Here is a 19,861-nt window from a genome sequence, read left to right on the forward strand (position 1 = left end):
GTGCTGGAGCATAAAAGTACAGTATAATTCGTCCAAATTGGGGAAAATATTTGGAATATAATAACAATTGCATTTGAATATGAGATTATCAACCTATGAATTATTAATTTATGGAATCACTAGTATGTGTTAACATTCTGATATTTGTGCTGGAGCATAAAATAAATGTATAACTCATCCAAATTGGGGAAAATATTTGGAATATAATAAATATGTTTGAATATTAATCAACCTATGTTTTTATGGCATAGTATTGCTATAATTCTATTGGCTCTCTTGTTACATATGTGGAGCTGTGAGTAAGTCTCTCCAAAGATATTTTTGAAAACCCAGCTCGCCACGCCTCCTCCCCCCGTCCTCAGAAAGCACCGCCTTTCTTCCTTGCTTGACCAATCCAATCTCCTCTAGCCCGTTCGGGTTTTTCCGTACACCGTGGGAAGAAACTCAGCTTGGGCTTCGGGTATTTCCGTCAAAGTGGGGGCTGAATGACGGCGACGAGGCGCGCGAAGCAGCTGTTGCGGCGGAGGCGACTTTCGGGTGTTTCCGGAAGCTGCGCGGAAGTTCCCGAAGCCCGGCGGAGGCGGCCATGTTGGGAGCCGCCGCTGTGTGAAGCCGAGGGGGAGCCGCGGAGCTCGGGCACCGGCGAGGACGGGAAGACGGGGTCCGAGCCCGGCCGTGGAGGCGCGGCGGGACTCGGGGGGCTCTACCTCAGCCCGTGCTCGCTTCAGGGCTCGGCTTTTCCCCAGCTGGGGATTTTCGACCGGTGTGGCCTGCTCCCTGCTCCTCATCCCCGGCCTCGCGTGATCCGTCAAGCCGGGCACGTCGCACTCAGACCCGGCTCGGCGACGACCCCCATGTGCAGTCGGTGCTGGTGCTTCCCGGTCCTCTGTTGAGCCCCAGTTTCCCCATGCTGGTGGCCTGGCCGCCCCCCTCGCCGTGAGGAGGAGAAAGAGGAACCGGACCCCCTTCCAGCTGGGGCAGGGAGTAGGAAGGCGAAGGAGCTGAGCAGCTGGGGGGAGACCCCCTCGGGCCGTGCCGTCGGGAGCCATGTCGAACAGCGGCTGGAGCCCCCTGCCCACCGTCAATGAGAAAGACACGGAGCAGGTCAGCACTGGGTGGGAGCCAGTGTGGATAGTGTGTGTGTGTGTATGTGTGGGGAGGGGGGGTGATGCAGGCAAGCATGGGGCTCCCTCTGTGCCATGTGCCTTTCTGAGGCCACCTGGGGGAGAAGGCTTTTCCTGTGGCTAAAAGGATTGCACAGAAAGGGGAACCCGAGCAGATGCGACTTCTCTTCCCCACCTGGCTGGTCTTAGCTTGGGGTTGTCATCGTCTTCTGCAGCGACTGCTCCTCTGCCTTTGGAACCCTTCAGCCTGCTTCGGAGTTGCAGAGAGCGAAAACCGTCCAGGTCGAGGGAGAAGCATCCCCCACTACACAACCGTGTTATCAGGGTGCTGTTTTTAAAAAGACCATGAGATGGCCACTAGCTTCCATATCTTTTAAAAGTGGAACAGACAGATGCTTGGGTTTTTTTTCCTGGGGAGGGGAGGTCTATCAATGGTTGTTTGCTATTGTGGCGAAAGGGAGTCTATGGGCTGAGATGGAATGTGTCTCTAAATTCCAGCTGCTAAAGAATGAGAGAACGGAAGGGGGCTGTCACTTGCATGGGCTTCCCAGGGGCATCTGGCTGGTCGCTGTGGAAACAGGATGCTGCACCAGATGAACCTTTGGTGCGATCCAGTGAGGCTCTTGCATGCTTGCTGTCGGAGATATAAATGGGGCAGCTCTACGCTTTTCCCATTCCAGTGCTGTAGAAACAGAAGGAAGTTGAACCTGGCTGGGTTCTCCCTTCCATGCAAGTCTTAACTGTACAGAAACCATATCGAAGGTGCTAATTGTGTGAGGTTGCTACCTTAAAAAACACCCTCCTCCTGCTTTCTTTCAGAAGCACTCTGGACACATAGAGTGCTAATTTTTTTCCGACCCAGTCTACTTCATGCCAGGAATAAAAGGTTCCAGTGTGAAATTTCTGCATGTGTTGGGCTGTGAGACAGAAAATGAGGTAGGGTCGGAGTGACAGAAAAGTGGCAAACTCACCTGTACATGTGGTACAAGAACTAGGGTTCACAAGAAGTCTGTGAAGGCAGTCCTCTTTGGCTCAATTTTCCCTTCGAAAGGAGGGCGAGATGGATATGTGGACTTCTTTCCATGGTCAAGTTAGTGGCAAACAATGTCCAGGTAGCAGGCAAACATGCAGAGGCGGGGAGGAAAGATGTGGTGTCCCTCTGCTCTTCTACCTGTCTAGGCCATCATAAGTGTTGGGAAGTAACCCATTGAACACTGGGTTGAAGGATAGGGCTGTGAATCCACAGACAATGCAGCTGAAGAAACTAGTGGTGGTTATTGCTCTAACTCTCCCCCTTCCCCCCTTTAAAAGAGAATACTCTGGAAAATTACAGAGAATGAAGGTAGCTGCTGATTGGAGGCGTATGTTGTGGGGTATATTCCTTGCCCCCACCTTCCCCTTACAGTCACATATGAGGGGGTGACGGACTTCCTTAACAACTGAAGCACAGCATAAAGAAGGAAGCAGAATCTATGGCTGGAGCACGTGGGTGAGGGAAGAGCCTCCTCTTGCCTCTTAAGCCCTGGACTATGTTGCTGAGACAGCTCCTTGCTTTGGTTGTGTTGGGCGGTGGTGCTCTGAAGTAGATCAGGGAGCCACCTGTGTGAAGAGGGAAATGCTTACGGAGACCCGCATGATTATCCTCTTTTCTGTGGACCTTTTCCAAGTTGCACTGGGGGTAGGATGAGGAACTGTTCCAATCTTTGTGTGTCCCTTGGGTTTATAATTTTGACTGAGACCACTGATTGCTGGTGGAGTAGGTAGCGGCCAATAGATGAGCTATGGGTACTTGGGTGTGTGTGGCTTGATGCAACCCAAACGACACTTGTTCGGTTATTCCTACCCAGGTAGTGAGGTCATAAGGAAGTATTTCATATGGTAACTTGTGAGTTCTTGGGCCGTTCGCAGCGCACAAAGCACTTGGCTTGTACATAGCGCGCTTCAAGTGTTCAAACAACTCCAGGTATGTTATTTCAGTAATTTTACAACAGACTACTGTACATTATTCTTAATTCCATCTTGCATTGAAGGGTGGAGGCTGTGGGTTTAGAGGTTTGCCCAAGGCCACCTGCTGTGGCTGAGGTGTGGTGTGAATTGGGACTCCTCAGCTTGTGCTGTTAGCCATGTCTGGGGTTCTCTCGGAATGCTTAATTGGACAATTTAATTACTCATGGGCACACCCGTCCGCACTTCTTTCTTCCCATCGTGAGTGGGCAGTTGGATGTTGGGTTATGGGCGTTGGGAAACTCCTTCCAGAACCACTGAGATTCTGCCAATCAGAGGAGGCAGCACCACATAGAGGGGACCAGAGCTGTGATGATCCAGGGCAACTGCTACTTCCAAGCAAAACCTCTGAAGTCAGGGTTAGAAAAACCTCATGCATTAGGCCTTAAAATGTGCTTCTGATGAATGCTTGAAATGTTTCCGGCTGTAACCTGCCATGAGGCTCAGGTGCAGCAACGCGCTGTCCAGACTGGCTCTGCTTCCTTGTACGTATTCATCACTTGGGCAAACCAAAGTTTGCAAAGTACTGAAAGTGTCCAATGTCAGTAGAGACTTCACTTCTGAGTTTATAGCTTCTGGGGAAGAGCTTACATATGCTGTCTTCTGCGTAGTTTCTCCTCTGTGCCGTGTTCGTTAACCTTCCAGGCCAGCTGGTTGCTTCCTATGTGAAACACGGTGGTGGACTAGATGGATCATTCATCCTTCTAGTTGCTCTTCTTATTTATAGTTCTATTGCCGTGGTGGCCAAGTGGCCATGCTGGCAGGGGCTGGTGGGAATTGTAGTCCATGAACATCTGGAGTACCATAGCTTTGCCACCACAGTTCTATTGTGTAGAGAGGTCTGGCACATTCTGAGGTTAGGCTAGTACAGGGGTCTGCAACCTGTGGCTCTCCAGATGTTCATGGCCATGCTGGCAGGGGCTGATGGGAATTGTAATCCATGAACATCTGGAGAGCTGCAGGTTTCAGACTCCTGGGCTAGTAGATGAGGAATGATTCCTTCTTGCTGATTGCAGCATTCTTTGCGGGGGTTGTGTGAGTTCTCTCCCAGAGGAAACCCACCTCTCTCACTGTTGTCCAAATTGGGTCTGTGTTATATGGCACTCATCTAAGCTATAAGCTCCTGCTCTATGCCTTGTGTTTTACAGATTTTAGAGATTTGCTGCCTTGGTTTTATTCTTCCTGCGAGTGGTTAATCTTGTTTTGTACATGGAATTGCACATGCCACTTGGAGCATCCTAGTGCAGCCAGATATAGTTCTTTAAAAATAAATCTTCCAGTAGGGCTGAGCAGGGAAGATTTGACCCATAATTAACCCTGTATGGGAGGTTGCTTCCCACTTGTCAACTGGGGTGGGATGGCAGGGGGAAGAGCCACCTAAACTCCACGAGAAAAGATCCCTTTGCCTGTCATGGCTTCCTCTGTAGAGAGAGAGAAGAAAAGTTTTGGATTTATACCCCCCCCTTTCTCTCCTGCAAGGAGACTTAAAGAGGCTTACAATCTCCTTTCCTTTCCTCCCCAACAAACTCCCTTCCCCCCCGTGGGGCTGAGAGACCTCCAAAGAACTGTGACTAGGCCAAGGTCACCCAGCTGGCATGTGTTGGAATGCACAAGCTAATCTGGTTCCCCAGATAAGTCTCCACAGCTCAAGTGACAGAGCGGGGAATCAAACCCGGTTCTCTGCACAAGGAAAGATCTTCTGTAGACTCTCCTGCATTCCTCCTGCCAACGTTTGCTTGACTGCCCACAGTACCAATGCTGGAGAAGAAGAAAAAATGCTTCCCACCCTTTTCGACTCATTCATTCCTGAATGCGCCTATCTTTCTCGCGAGCTTCCTGTTCTTGTGGGCTATTCCTTGCGGCTTCCACAATCACTTAATTGCGTTGGTGGGGTGATGTAGTCTTCTGCTGAAGGGGGAAGGAATACATTGAGGTGAAGGTGGCCTGTGTAGGTGGATGCTAAAAATTGCCACTGTGCTTAGAAGAATACTGTAAAATAGCCCAGGTCTTATTTTGTTAGTGCTTGACCCAGGAGCAACTCTTCCATGCAGTGTTGATGAGGCAGCTGCTTCAGGCTGTGGGTTTTGGGTGCCATTTTGGGTGACAGTGTGAGAGACATAGCTAAATTTTTGGGTGTTTTTCCGACAAATATCAGGGAGCCAAAAATATCCTTATTCCCAGTTTTTTAAAGTTCCAAATACTGGTTTGGCATTCAGATCCGTTTTCTCCTCTAGATTCTGTTATCATTTAGCTTCATTAGTCCCTGTGGGCAGTCTTTCTGAAGGGACTGGGTATTTTTGACCAAATTATACCAAATTCTTAACAGAGATGCTGGTGTCTGTTCTTTAAATAATTCCCAAATTTCAAGTGAATTGGAGCAAAAGGTCCAATTCTGTGGACCCCCGAACAAAATGCCTCTGCCATCTTCCATTTCTTGCTATGCTTGGGTGTGTGTACCGTACTTTCCGTACTTTTTCCCAGGCAAAGAATAGCCAAAGGCAAGCAAGAGCAAGCAAAGCCATCCTTGGCCAAATGCCTCTCAAAGTAGGCAGAACCAGCCAGCCAAAAGCAGAGGCGTACCGGGGGGAATGGCACCTGGTGACATCCGTTTTCCAGGCGCCCCTGCAATGCCTGGGACAGGGCCCACCCCAAGCCCCACCCCTTCCTGGCTGCTGGCTCCGAGCCAGTATCTGGCAGTCCCTTCTGCCCTCCCCTCTGGAGAGGACAGAAGCAACTGGAAGGCTCCATGCTGGGGCCTTTGCTTTTATAAGCTTGGGGGCGGAGCTTGGGGAGCCAGCAGCTGGGAGCTGGCGGGGCTTGGGGGTCCTCTGGCTTCCTTGGCCCTACCATGTCAATGACAGCATGGGCCGGGTTGAGGGTGCCAGAAGACGACAAGGCAGCAAGACTTCCTGCTGCCTTGCTGTCTTCTTGGTCACATGGGGGGGGCGATTTTGCGCCCCCCACGTGACCAGATCAGTGGTGCCTGGGGACAGATGGTGCCCCCTGTCCCTTGGCAAATACGCCACTGGCCAAAAGAACTAATGTGGAATCAGGGAGTCCTGGCAGAACTATGGGTCCATATGACGAGCCTAACACAACAAATGTACAACCTGAAATTCCAACCCATTGTCAAACCTGAGAACCATCAAAACAAAGCAACATAAGGACTCTATTGCAAAACTAATAAACGTATATCAGAGAATCAGTGCCAATTTACAACCAGAGACTCAAACCACTGCAAGAATCCTCTGCAAATCTGACATTAACCAACTAGTGCAAAAATGCAATATTGAAAAACCAGCAAAACCAGTTTAAAAGGAAACCAATATAGCAAATGGACAGTAAGCCCAGGAAGACATAGACATACTTGGGGGGAGGGAGTGGGAGAGAAAAAAGTAGTCCTGTGAGCCGTCAAACACTGGCTCCTGATATTCATGGCTAATCCCAAATACCATCTCTGGTATCCTGGAAAATTTCAGATACCATCTGAAGGCAAAAATATATGTGGACATTCTGATAAAATATTTTTTGATATATTTTTAGACCCAAGTGTACAGTTGAGAAATTTTCCAGGCCAGCCTCTTTGAAGTGAACAGGAACTGATCTCAGAAGCTAAGGAGGGATGGTCCTGGTTACTATTCGGAAGGGAGACCCAGGAAATCCCGAATTGCTATGAAGAGGCAGATAACAGCAAAGCATCCTATGCTCTTGCCTTGAAAATCCTACAGGATTGCCATAGATTCACTGTGACTTGACAGTCCTTTTCCCCACCAGACTGTTGATGTCTGGAGCAGCTGTTTCACATTCATTGATTCATAATCGTTTTGTTTTTGTGTGGGATCTACAACTCATTTCTGTGTAGCCCTGTTGCCCAGGCCAGAATACCAGGCAACCCATGTAGTCCAACTTGCCTCCCTGTTTTCAAAGCCTTGGTTTAGTTAGATTCTCTTGTATGTTGTCATTTGCTTGCTGTCTCCTCTGTAAACTTTCCGTCAGGTTTTTACTTTTGCAGAAAGGCTGGGGATCACTCCCTCCTTCAGTTCCATGATCCTTTCCCCTGCTAGAGTATGGGTTGTATCTGCCCTGGAAAGAGTATCTGCCCTGGAAAGTCCCGATCTAGGTTCAGATTTCTCCCTTCAGGAAGTATCTTTGATTCCAACTCTTCACTCAGTCCCACATTTGCCTCTCGAACATAGCTTCCTGTGGTTCCAATTTTTCATCTTGTTTACGCTGGGGTAGTCTCCCACTATGTGAACAAGAGGCCATTGTGCCTCACTGCCTGAAACTCGCTTCTTGATTTCCTACATGATACCACCTCATTCTCTTTCTTGATTCATATCCCTCCTCAAAACCTAGCTTCTAAATATCAGGGAAAACTTCCTGACAGTCAGGGCTGTTCAACAGTGGAATGCACTACCTCGGAGTGTGATGGAGTCTCCTTCTTTGGATGTTTTTAAAGAGAGCCTGCATGGCCATCTGACAGGAGTGCTTTGATTGTGTGTTACTGCATTGCAGGGGGTTGGACTTGATGGCTCTTGGGGTCTCCACCAACTCTATGATTCTATGATTGATTCTCTCTGAAAGCTTTTGGCTCAATCCCTTGAATGTAGTAAATGTGTGTGTTGGATTAAGTCTGGGGAGATCAGCTCCTGATTAGCCACAGCGCCCACTATTTGGCCATGGTCTAATCATCAGCTCTTAGTGCAACTTCACATGATTGTTTTATAGATAAGAAAAGAAGGTGGGGAGAACCAGGGAGCTCTGAGTTCCCTGGAGTGAGATGACCTCAGTAGCCCCTGCTGTCCCAGAAACTTTCTCCTAGAAGCACCTGCCCTGGTCATAGCATCCACTTACAATAAAGCCTTCGACAGTACAACTTACAATAAAGTCGAATACGCACCTGGCAAAGCTGCCTTGGCCACTCTGCAAAAGAATACGAGAGAGTCAAATGAGCCTTGCAGAAATTCCCAGGTCTCAAGAGTCGCCACTAAGGAGACCCTGTTCCATCTAGTCCAGTGATGGCGAACCTTTGGCACTCCAGATGTTATGGACTACAATTCCCATCAGCCCCTTCTAGCATGGCCAATTGGCCATGCTGGAAGGGGCTTATGGGAATTGTAGTCCATAACATCTGGAGTGCCAAAGGTTCGCCACCATGGATCTAGTCAATCCCCAGGCCTCTGGAGATGAGGCAACACGTGCAGGGCCTCTCCAGATAAGGGAAGTGAAGTTATGAGCAACCTTGAGCAAGTCAGGAAGGGTGGAATGCAAATTTCATAAATATATAAGGAGCCTTTTGAGCAGACAAAGGGGCTCGCCTCTGCTTATAGCTGAGCTGCATTTTAGATTGATAACTTGTTTAGAATGGCAAACAAATGGTCAGTCACTGATTGGTTGGAAGTGGCACCTCTGTGTACTGGAGTTCCTCTTTTTGTAATCTGATTGAGCTGCTTTGCATATCTGCTAGGGGTGGTTTTTTGTTTTGTTCCTTTTTATGTTATTTAGCTTTTTGATCTGGGCAGTCCGACATGTGGGTTGCTGGGTGAGGGCAGTAGCTAGAGATACAACATTTCCAGGGTTCGGATTGCTTTGGGGGTCTGAGAAGCCAGGTAGTCAACCTGCCTCATTTTGATTTCATGTGACAATAGAAGAAGAAGAATCGGAGTTATATCCCCCCCCTTTCTCTCCTGTAAGGAGACTCAAAGGGGCTTACAAACTCCTTTCCCACCCACCCCCCACAACAAACACCCTGTGTGGTGGGTGGGGCTGAGAGAGCTCAGAAGAACTGTGACAAGCCCAAGGTCACCCAGCTGGCGTGTGCTGGAGTGCACAGGCTAATCTGAATTCCCCAGATAAGCCTCCACAGCTCAAGTGGCAGGGCGGGGAATCAAACCCAGTTCCTCCAGATTACACCTGCTCTTAACCACTGCGCCACTGCTCCTCTCATAGGGGATCAACTGTCAGGAGATGGATTCTGAAACCTCTAGAATGCTCTTCAGGAATCCAGAATTGTTGCACTTAAAATAACAGGAAGTTCTCTCCTGCATCAACAGGGCACTTCCTTTTGAGAAAGTTGTATTCCTAGACAGGCTGTAGGAAAGTTGTATTCCTAGAGAGGATTTTTTTTTTGTGAAAGTTGGGTTCCTAGAAAGGCTTTTCTCTGTCAAACTACCATGGGTTCCTTCTAAGGTTTCCAGTCTCTAGGTGGGAGATTGGGAATCTTTTGATGTTACAGTTGTTCCTTAGATGACAAGAGAGATCAGTTCCCCTAGAGAAAATGACTGCTTTAGAGGGTCAGCTCTATGGTATTGTACTTTGCTGAGGTCCTCCAAACCCTGTCTTCCCCAGGCTCCTCCCACATAATCTCCAAGTATTTCCCAGCCTAGAGCTGTCAACTCTAATTCCTTCCCTCCCTTTCCTAAGTGTATGTATGTGTATGCATGTGCTTCTCTGACTGAGAGCCAGCATGGTGTAGTGGTTAAGAGCAGGTGGACTCTAGTTTGGAGAAGGGGGTTTGATTCCCTACCCCACCGTATGGATGGTAGATTCTTATCTGGCGAACTGGATTTGTTCCGCTGCTCTTACACATGAAGCCTGCTGCGTGACCTTGGACCAGCCACAGTCCTCTGTCTGAACTCTCTCAGCCCCATTTACCTCACAAGGTGTTTGTTGTGGGGAGGGGATATCAGGAGAGAAAGGAGGGGGATATCAATTCAAACTCTTCTTCCTGCTTTCACAGCCTCATTTTCTCCTTCTCTTTTTTAACTTTAAACGTGTCACTGAATGGTGGCCCAGGAAGAAACTTTCTCTGGATGTTCTGCGGTGGCCTTGCCCAGTAGGTTAAAAAAGTGGGATAAAGATAGCAATTTCTCTTGGGAAGCCTGCTGGTGTCTCTTTGCTTCTTGAGTCTGTTTCTGTTTTAGCTGAGGTTTTTTTTTTAAAAAATCTAAAAATATTTCTTGGTAACAAAATAGTTTATTCATTCTTGGACTGCTGCTAAATTTAGGCCATCTGTATGGGACCTTCGCTGTTTAAACTGATACACTTTTGATTTGAGCTTCTCCTCCGAGTAACTTTCTGGAATGGCGGCATATTACTAATAACCACTTTGACAGCAGTAATCATTAATGAAAGAAAGCAAATCCATTTGGGCCTTGTGAAGAGCAGCATTTTACTCATAGGGTTGCTAATTCCTTACGAACTTGTGATCCTGGTCGACTAGGTGGTAACGGAAAGCTAGATCTTCACCACTCTGGGTACTATTTGCCTGTTTCATTTTCTTTCCTTTTAATGGAGCGGAAGGCTCTGGTTTTCAAGGAGAGAGTCAAAGGGTGGGGCTGGACAAGGTGCAGCTGTTCCGGTTCTGTGAAGGCTTGTGAGCTCCTGGTGACGTTCTCACCAGATTACAGGGAAAAGGTAGAAGCGCTAGGTAGGGCCGGCTACTTGAAAAAAGGCAGCTGGAGCAGACGGGCTCGGGCTCGGCAGCCTCTGGATTCCATCCCGATGAGCCTCCACCCACTCGCTTTCCTGTCCTCTCCTCCGGTGAGTTCCCTTCAACCCTGTAAATCAGCCACAGTTTTCACTCCCGAGGGGGCAAGGGCGGTGGGCCAGGTACCACCGGCAGCTGCGTTCCGCTTTACCTCCTCCCGCCCCATCAGACAGCTCTCAGTTTTCCTGTGCCTTGCAAAGCGGGGAAGACTTGTTTAGGATTTTTGGACTGTCCCCTGACATGCCAGCGCCTTCGTGTGTCTTAGCAACAAGCCCTAGTGAAAAAGGCTTAACGTGGCAATGAGGCAAGTAGAACATTAGACTAAATCTATCCCTGGCGTCCCTTCTGTTAGGGTTGGCGCAAAAAGAGAGAAGCTTGTTCGAGTCTCGAGGCCCCTCGTACCGTCCCTTCAGAACACCTGCTTGCTGGTTTTTTTAAAAGCGGTGGGTTTTAAAGGAACGTTGGAAAAAGGGAAAGAATCCCCCTCTTTCTGCAAATAAAGAAGCAGCTCTCTCCTCATCTTGCACGCTGTGCTCCAGGGTTTCTTCAAAATAACTAAGTCGGACTGACGTTTAATCATGACTGATGTAGAATAACAGGAGAAACTCCCTTTCCTTTTACAAGTGTGGGTTGGAGCAGAAGGAAGCAGAGCGGGTAGGTTGTCTGCTTCAGGTAACTTGTCCCAGAGTACCGGTGTTGTGGTTGCTGTTTCCCCCAACAAGCGTGAACTCTTTTTCTCTCCTCGCCCTGGAGTGTCAAGTGGCGGGAGAGATTTTTGGGCCCATTTCTTTGCTTTTCTGCTTAGAACAGATTACATTTGTTTTTCAGACTCTTTTCGGTGAATCTCCTCTGTTGGGTGTCTGTGGTGATAAGTGGTTTAATCAAGTACCCGGGCAAATGTGTGTGTGGAGGGGGTGGGTGGGGGGCAAAGTCTTCCTTCTTTTCTGCCTGGATTAAATTCTTGTGTACACAGACCCAGTTCCTAATAATACAAGACTTCCTCTTTAACGTAAGCTCAGTTCCCCGGGGAGAATCGCTTTGCTCCTGTCAATCATCCTAGTGATTTGGATCTCTTCTAAAAAGTTCAGATAAATAGACCTGGGGTGGCAGGATACTTATGAATCCACCTTCTTATCCTGCTGAGTGGGACCCTACATTGGTTTGAAATTGGGGATCCTCCAGTTCCTTTCAACTTTCCCACAGTTTTTGTCTTAATTTGGCCCTGCAGCCCTGCTTTTCTGGCCTTCACTGCCACCTCTTTGAGACTCCCTGTCAAGCACATGTCTTTTAAGGGCATAGCTCAGGGATATGTACAGTCCTATAGGAGATGCAGATGAAAGCTGGTGTGGTGTGGCGGTGAAGGTGTCCGATTAAGGGTTTGGGAAAGCCGGGCTCAAATCCTTCACTGCCATAGAAATTTGCTGGCTGACTTTGAACCAATCACACACGCTTAGCCTTGACCCTAGCCAGTACTTGAAAGGGATACCAGAGTCGTGGCGCAGAGAGCAGCAGTGGCAAACCACTGCTGAACGTCTCTTGCCTTGAGAACCCTACGGGGTCGCCCGAAGTCAACTGTGCCCGGACAGCCAAAAAAGAAATGGAAATGGATCCCCATTCTCTTCCAGACCAGCAGCACCATCTTTCTGGCTTCTTCTCACAGGTCCTCCAGTGGTGGTGAACCTTTGGCACTCCAGATGTTATGGACTGTTATTTCATCAGTGCCTTCTGCCAGCAGCCCCTGCCAGCGCAATTGGCCACCATGCTGGCAGGGGAACCAGGGATGGAATATGTAGTCCATAACATCTGGAGTGCTAAAGGTTCTCACCGACGGCATTCCAAACGATACTTTTCTGTTTGTATTTTTGGTACTTGGTTATTGACATCACTGTGCATCGTGCTTCAAATAAAAAGAAGCCTCCCCCATCCTCACCCTCTGAAATTACAAGGGCGTGTTTCATTGTCTGTAACCAGTACCCAGAGAACAGTCTGAAGGTCTGTGGTGTAGATCTGTGCAATTGACTGGGACTGTCCCATAGCCAGACATTGACAGATTTCCTTAAGTTTCTAGGAGCCGGACCCAAAACATGTAGAAGCCAGGCTCAGTCTTCGGGACCTTGTATTCCATGGAACATACGTTCTAATTTTTACTGCCTCAGTGAAATTCCTAGGCTCAGGGGTGAGCGGTGCCTGGAATTTGTTGACCCCTGTTCCATTGAGGGAGGGGGGTGTCTGTGCGTGCACAGGTGGTTTGTGTGAGAAGGTGTGATCTTAAGGATGGCTGCTGCGCTCTGATTCTTAAGCTGGTTGTGACTGTTCAGCCACGTTGACTTCTAGAGCAGATCCAAGTGGATGTTGAAAAGAGACTTTGGTGGTGACACTGCTGCTACTGTTCAGTCCAAGTGCTCCAGTAGGATAAGCCTAATCCAGGTTGTCACCCTAACAACTGAATGCCAGAATGACTGAGACAAAGGTGGCCAAGAAGAGTTCACACGGAGCTAATTGGCGCTGACGGTTCAGCAGTGCACCCTCCTTGGTGTACAACACCAAGGTGTTTTTGGGATGCCTCTCTGATTTGAATTCCTGCATCATTGCTGGGATCTCTCTTTTTTCAGGGATCGCTCATGGGCAGACATTGTTCTGAGGCTATTTCCCCCCCACTTCCTCCTTTTATTATTTGTGACACATTCAAAACTACCGAGGGGTGGAATCAGAGGCGTCAGACTTGTCAATTGCCAGCAGACTGGTCTGTGCTCCCCCTTTTCGTAACTGTGTTGCTGGTGGTTGTTGCTTTGCAGAAAAATGTGTAAGCGTGGTGGGTGAACCGCACTGGCTGGATGTGATGGGTGTCCCGGTGTGTTTTGTTTTTTTAAAAATTCAGCCTGTGTAGGAGGCGGGTTCTTATCCCACCCTTTGCTTTTCATCAGGAGGGTGGAGAGGAAGGAGTGTAATGTTCCTGGCTTGAAAAACTGGTCAGGCCAGTTCTGATAATGATTGGTGTTCATTTTTTTTTCTTTCTGGGCCACCTTGTGCTTCCAGAGAGATCAAAAAGGAACAGAAAACAAGTCAGTCGTGCAAGCCAGTCTTGATGGTTGCAGAAGACTTTTGGAGGGGGAAAATACATCCACGGTGGATGGATGAATGGGGCTGAGGGTCTTTTAAGCAAGCAGTACAGTTTTTTAAAAAACAGTCATGCGTATTGAGAGCACCAATATCATATAAAATAAGCAAGGGGCCTGCAATGACTTGTGGGGGAGAATCTGATCTTTCCTCCTCCCATTATTTTCTCTTTCCCTTCCCTGATAGTCACCATCCTTCCGACCCACCCACCACCCTGTCCTTATCCCCCCCCCTCCAATTCTTCAGTTTCTCCTCCGTTCCTTCCATTGGTAGCCTCTTCTTGGGGAAACGCTTCACAGTTCCAAATTCTGGACCAGTCATGCAGTTTGGAATCTACAGTGACTTGAAGAGGTCGTCTTATTGTCACAAGGCAGAATGGGGTTTTTTAAACATGGATCTCCTAGATCCTTGGACAGCAGTGTCCAACTCCGGCGCTGCAGATGTTCATGGACTACAATTCCCATCATCCCCTGCTGGCATGGCCAAGTCAGCAGGGGTTGATGGGAATTGTAGTCCATGAACATCTGAAGCGCCTGAGTTGGACACCCCTGTCCTAGTCCATCACAACACAATGCTGTTTGTGTGGGTGACCGCTGTTGAACAGTGAGGAGCACCTGGGCCCAGGTGAATCATGCAAGCCATGTTAGCAAGTTGCCCAGTGTTTTCTGCAAGTCCTGGCCCGATTACTCTTTCCCCAAAGCCTGAAACAGCCCTGGATATAGCCTCTTCCCCTGCCTTATGCAGAATGAAACGAGGGTTGCTGTTGTACACCTCTATAGGAGCGTGGACTATCAGCTTTATACCTGTAGATGGAGGTGTATTTAAGGGTGAACAGTGCCTCTTCTGGAATACTATGCTTCTGATTTTAAAAAAAAGTCAGTGGAAAATGCTTGAGTAATCAAGGTACTGTGGGGGGGGGGGAGCATAACACCTGCTGTGTATAAATCTACTTTTAATTAAGAATTACCTGAATGCAAGCTTGAGTGTGCCATTTTTGCTTTGTGTTCTCTGGTACATTATCCATCTTAAAGTTTTCTTAGGGCACATAATGTTCTGTTACAGTTTCAGATTGGCAAACCCATTTTCCTTCGCTGCTGACCTTGTTGAGGGAAGCACACAAGGAAACACGTGACTTCAGTCACAGTTAGAGTGCAGTGGATCCTGTTACTATTGGAGGCTAAGAAATAGAGATGAGGCTTTTTTTTTCTTTGCAGTATAGCTCTCACTTGAAAAACAGTTCTGATTTGGAAATGTACCTTTAGGAACAACCATTGTTTTGTAGTAAGCATCACACATAGGAAGTGGTGGGGTGGTGAGGTGAGTGCCCTGCAGTTTGTACCCTGTTTCCCAAAAATAAGCCCTAGCATGATTTTTTCTGGATTTTTGGAGGATGCTTGAAATATAAGCCCCACTCCAAAAATAAGCCCTAGTTCCAGATTCCCTGGAGCAGCTGATCTGGTCACGTGGGGGACTCAAAATCATGGGGAAAAAATAAGACATTCCCTGAAAATAAGCCCTGATGCATCTTTTGGAGCAAAAATTAATATAAGACCCTGTCTTATTTTCGAGGAAACACGGGTATGTTCCTAATAGAGGCCCAGTTTCCATGCCCTGGTCTAATTTGGGGTTCTTCAAGATTACAGTAGTTATTCCTATTCTCTTTTGAAACTACATTGATCCTGTATTTGGGTTATTGTAACAAACTCTGATGATGACTGTAATGCGTGCTACGCAGGGCTGCTTTCAAAAAGTTCTTGGAAACTTCAGCAAATTCAAAAGGTAGACCTCTGATGACTCTCTGGAGCAGGGGTGTCCAGCCCTGATCTTCCTGATGTTCATGCACTGTGGTTCCCATCAGCCCTGCCAGCATGGCCAGTTGGGGATTCCTCACCTCTTACCCTGGGGGTTCAGTTTTTTGGAGGAAATTTTACATCTCCAGCCAGTGACCAGGTGGATTCCACAGTACTCAGGCTTATCCTATACATATTTACTCAGAAGTAAGTCTCAATAGGTTTATTGGTGCACATTCCCAAGTAACTATGTGCAGGATTCCTTGTGCAGATGAAGTAGGCCCCTGGTTCAGCCTGCCTTGCGTTGTCTGCTCTGAGCGAGAGAGTAGGCCTTGAGGGTCGTACCCACAGTTTGTCCCTTGACAGGAGGTCTGTTTACCTGGAGATGCCAGCATCTGGATTGTGGAATCTTCTACACGCGAAGCACATGCTCTACTTCCAAGCCCTCCCCCCATGGAAAAACTGTGCTCTGTCAACTCTTGCTACCGAAAATGTGCTAGTCTTTCAAGTGCCAGAACTGGTCAGTCCTCTTCCCTTCTGTAATAAATTCTTTTGAACTAGAATTTAAGTATTGTACTGGCGCTTTCAACAGCAAGCACGTAGTGTTCACAATAGGCTTGGTTATGATACCTGAATCCTTATTCATAAATTTCCTTCATTGGAAAATGTACATCTTGTGTTGTGCATTTTGAAAATTGTATATTTGCTGGCAGAAAAAATGAAAAACTTGAAAGGGCAAACGAGTCAAAGATACAAAGTTAATTGCAGTTTAAAAGCTTTTTTAAAAAACCCCTTTCATCTGTTAATTTCTTATGATAAGGTTGAAGATAGCCAACCCTAAAGATAATGGTTTAATTGTTTTCCTTTTATTGACACCGTTTCTAATAAGGTCTGATTAGCCTAGGAGTTATTGTTACTGGTAATATTATGGTAGGGTTGGCTACTGCAGCCTGTTAGTAAAGAATAAAGGTCCTCTTCCACAGCAGGCTATTATTTGTGGATGCCTCTCTGTGGTTGTTGTCTCTCAGTTGGGAAACTGTAACCCAGCAAGCTTCTGTGGGAGTGGGGATCTGAATCTTGGGCCCCTTCCGCACATGCAAAATAATGCATTTTCAAACCACTTTCACAACTGTTTGCAAGTGGATTTTGCTATTCCGCACAGCCTCAAAAAGCACTGAAAGCAGTTTGAAAGTGCATTATTCTGCATGTGCAGAATGAGCCTTGGTCTCAGATATTAGTCAGATTCTTTGACTACTACACCATTGGCTTTTACTGTATACTGTGAGCCATCATGGTATAGTGCAGTGGTGGTGAACCTTTGGCACTCCAGATGTTATGGACTACAATTCCCATCAGCCCCTGCCAATTGGCCATGCTGGCAGGGGCTGATGGGAATTGTAGTGCCAAAGGTTCGCCACCATGGCTATAGTGGTTAAGGTTGGTGGATTCTAATCTGGTGAGCCACGTGCAATTCTCTCAGAACCCTCTCAGCCCCACCTACCTCACAAGGTGTCTGTTGTGGGGAGAGGGAGAAGTTTGGAAGCCTCTTTGAGACTCTTTATGGTAGAGAAAAGTGGGGTATAAAAACCATCTCTTCTGCTGCTGGCACTTTGCCATGATCTACAAGGTGGCTTAACATCTAAATAAAAACAAGAAATACGTGGAATCAGAGCAACACAAACTAAAGGGCAGTGCTAATAATCAAATATTAATTCATGTTAAAAAAGCTAATAATCAAATATTAATTCATGTTAATAATCAAATATTAATTCATGTTTTTTTTAAAAAAACCCAAACCACTGGGAACATTCCCCTCTATTCGCTTCCCAAAAGCCCTGTAGGAAGGTGAGCTTTTAACTTATTGCCTAAAAAAACCATCCACGAGGAAGCCTCAGGAGGAGAATGCTACAATCCAGGTACTGCTATTGAGAAGTCTTGCAAAGTGTCTCCACCACTCCTCCAGTGTTAAGCAGAGTCTTCAGAGATTATCTGAGTGTGCAGGCAAATTCATACTGGGGAAGGGTGTCACTGATTTTGTAATATTTTTATTCCACTTTTCAACCAAAAACTGGTTCTCAGGGCGCATCATACAGGAATCAATGTAAGATGAGCAACCGAGTGCCACTCAAAATTTTCCTCGTGGTGGGGATTCTCAGTTGGAACTGGACCCAAGTGGCAGAGTCCTGGGAGGCTGCTTCTCTTCCTTCCAGTCTCTTCAACAGTTGCTGATGAAAACTGGACTGAGGATTCCTCTGGATGCCAGTGCCATAAATGGGAACCTGACTGCTTTTTGACTTTCCCTAAGAGCTCCATCATTCTGACCTGGATTGCCCAGGCTAGCCCACTCCTATCCGACCTCAGAAACTAAGCAGGGTCAACCTTGGTTAGTACTTGGATGGGAGGCCACCAAGGAAGTCCAGGGTTGCTGCTCAGAGGCAGGCAATGGCACACTCTGAACAGCTCTTGCCTTAAAAACCCTATGGGGTTGCCATAAGTTGACTTTGGCTTGATGGCACTTTCCATCGCCGAAGAAGAGGAGGAGGAGGAGTTTGGATTTATATCCCACCTTTCTCTCCTGTAAGGAGACTCAAGGTGGCCTACAAACTCCTTTCCCTTCCTTTCCCCACAACAGACACCTTGTGAAATGGGTGGGGCTGAGAGAGCTCTGAAGAACTGTGACTAGCGCAAGGCCACCCAGCAGGAATGTAGGACCGCGGAAACATCAAGCTTCTGCCACTTGGGTGGAGTGGGGAATCAAACCCAGTTCTCCGGATTAGAATCCACCTTCTCTTAACCGCGACACCACACTGGCTCTCAAGAGGCTCCATCAATGGCAGTTAGAAGGCGGAGAGGGGGGACTTCAAGTAGAAGACCGTGTTTGGTAGAATTGTGTCACTGTGAACTTAATGGATATTTAACTTTAAAATGCAACGTTGGTGTATTCTAAGCACTTCCTCTCAATACACTTCACAAGAGATTTGTAAGGTAGGCCCATATTGTGGCAGAGAAAATACTGGCTTGCCTAAGGCTATCTCATGAGTCCGTGGAGGAGGTAACTCTTTGAATCGCCCATGGCCTTGCACTTTCAAAGCCGTGCCCAGCATCATCTCCCAGCTGGATCGTGATACACTGGAAGCAGCATATTTATTTTGATGTCAGTGTAGTTTGTTAGAAAAGGATACTTGTCCCAGGTGGAGAGAGCTGACCGTCAAGACCTTGCATTTCCCTTTCCTGTCTGTCTTTTTAATATAGGAACACACACATATAGGGAGAATGGGTTTAACTTTTCCATAACTTTCCAGCCTGTGGCACTGTCATTAATTGGTTTTCCCCCAATAAATCGTTATGTGCAGTGAATTTCTGTTCATTACAAAGGAGGAAGGCTAGACTAGGGCATTCATTTGGGGATGTTCCAGCTTTAATCAGCTGCTGGTGTAGGCATTTGAAATGTTCCGTTCTGCTTCCATACATGCTGCAACACTCCTATATCATTTTCTAGGCGCTTTCTCTATGATTTACAGCTTTCCCAGCCTGCGGTTGATTGTAAAAACAGACCATGAAAACCAGCTCTGGAATGCTTTTGGAAAACCGTATTAGGCCCATTGTTTTGGATGTGCAAAATGAGCCCGAGGTCAAAGTCAGAGAGGTACAGCAAGAATGGCCCAGTGGGTGGGATGTTTATGGGGCAAGTGACTTAGAATGGCACACAGAGCAAACATGGGGGAGTGAATACACACTTCTGGTTTTTTGGAACGCCAGTTTTCTCAGTGGTTACTAAACTCCTTCTGCAGGGACACGTGAGCCCATGGAACTGCCTTCTGCAGAATTGAACCATTGGAAGCTGCCATATAAGCAATCAGGCCATTGGTCCATCAGAGTCGGTATTGCTTACTCAGACTGGCAGCAGCCTTCCAGGATCTCAGACGGTGGCCATTCACACCACCTGCTGCCTGTTCCTTTTAACAGGAGATGCTGGGGATTGAACCTGGGGCCTTCTGCATGCCAAGCAGATGTTCTGCTGTTGAGCCGCAGCCCCTGCTCACTTTCAGCCAGCGTAGTTCAGTGGTTAAGAGCAGGAGTATTCTAATCTGGAGAACCGGGTTTGATTCCCCACTCCTCCACCCGAGTGGCAGAGGCTGATCAGGTGAAGCAGCTGTGTTTCCGCACTCCTGCATTCCTGCTGGGTGACCTTGGGCCAGTCATGGTTCTCTCCGAACTCTCTCAGCCCCACCTGCCTCGCAAGGTGTCTGTTGTGGGGAGAGGAAGGGAAAGGAGCTTGTAAGCCACCTTGAGTCTCCTTATAGGAGAGAAAGGTGGGGTATAAATCCAAACTATTC

General features: G+C 47.6%; 1 protein-coding gene across 1 annotated transcript in view; it reads left to right on the plus strand.

Annotated features, from left to right (window-relative positions):
* Positions 1 to 577: 577 nt before the first annotated feature.
* Positions 578 to 19,861, plus strand: part of MARK2 (microtubule affinity regulating kinase 2) — a 154,692-nt gene continuing 135,408 nt past the window's right edge. Inside the window, exon 1 of the mRNA XM_048504161.1 lies at positions 578 to 1,104. Within this exon, the coding sequence (XP_048360118.1) occupies positions 1,048 to 1,104 (57 nt within the window). The 5' untranslated portion in view covers positions 578 to 1,047. The remainder of the gene's footprint in view (positions 1,105 to 19,861) is intronic.

The sequence above is a fragment of the Sphaerodactylus townsendi genome, linkage group LG01 (genome assembly GCF_021028975.2).
Source record: "Sphaerodactylus townsendi isolate TG3544 linkage group LG01, MPM_Stown_v2.3, whole genome shotgun sequence".
NCBI classification, from domain to species: domain Eukaryota; kingdom Metazoa; phylum Chordata; class Lepidosauria; order Squamata; family Sphaerodactylidae; genus Sphaerodactylus; species Sphaerodactylus townsendi.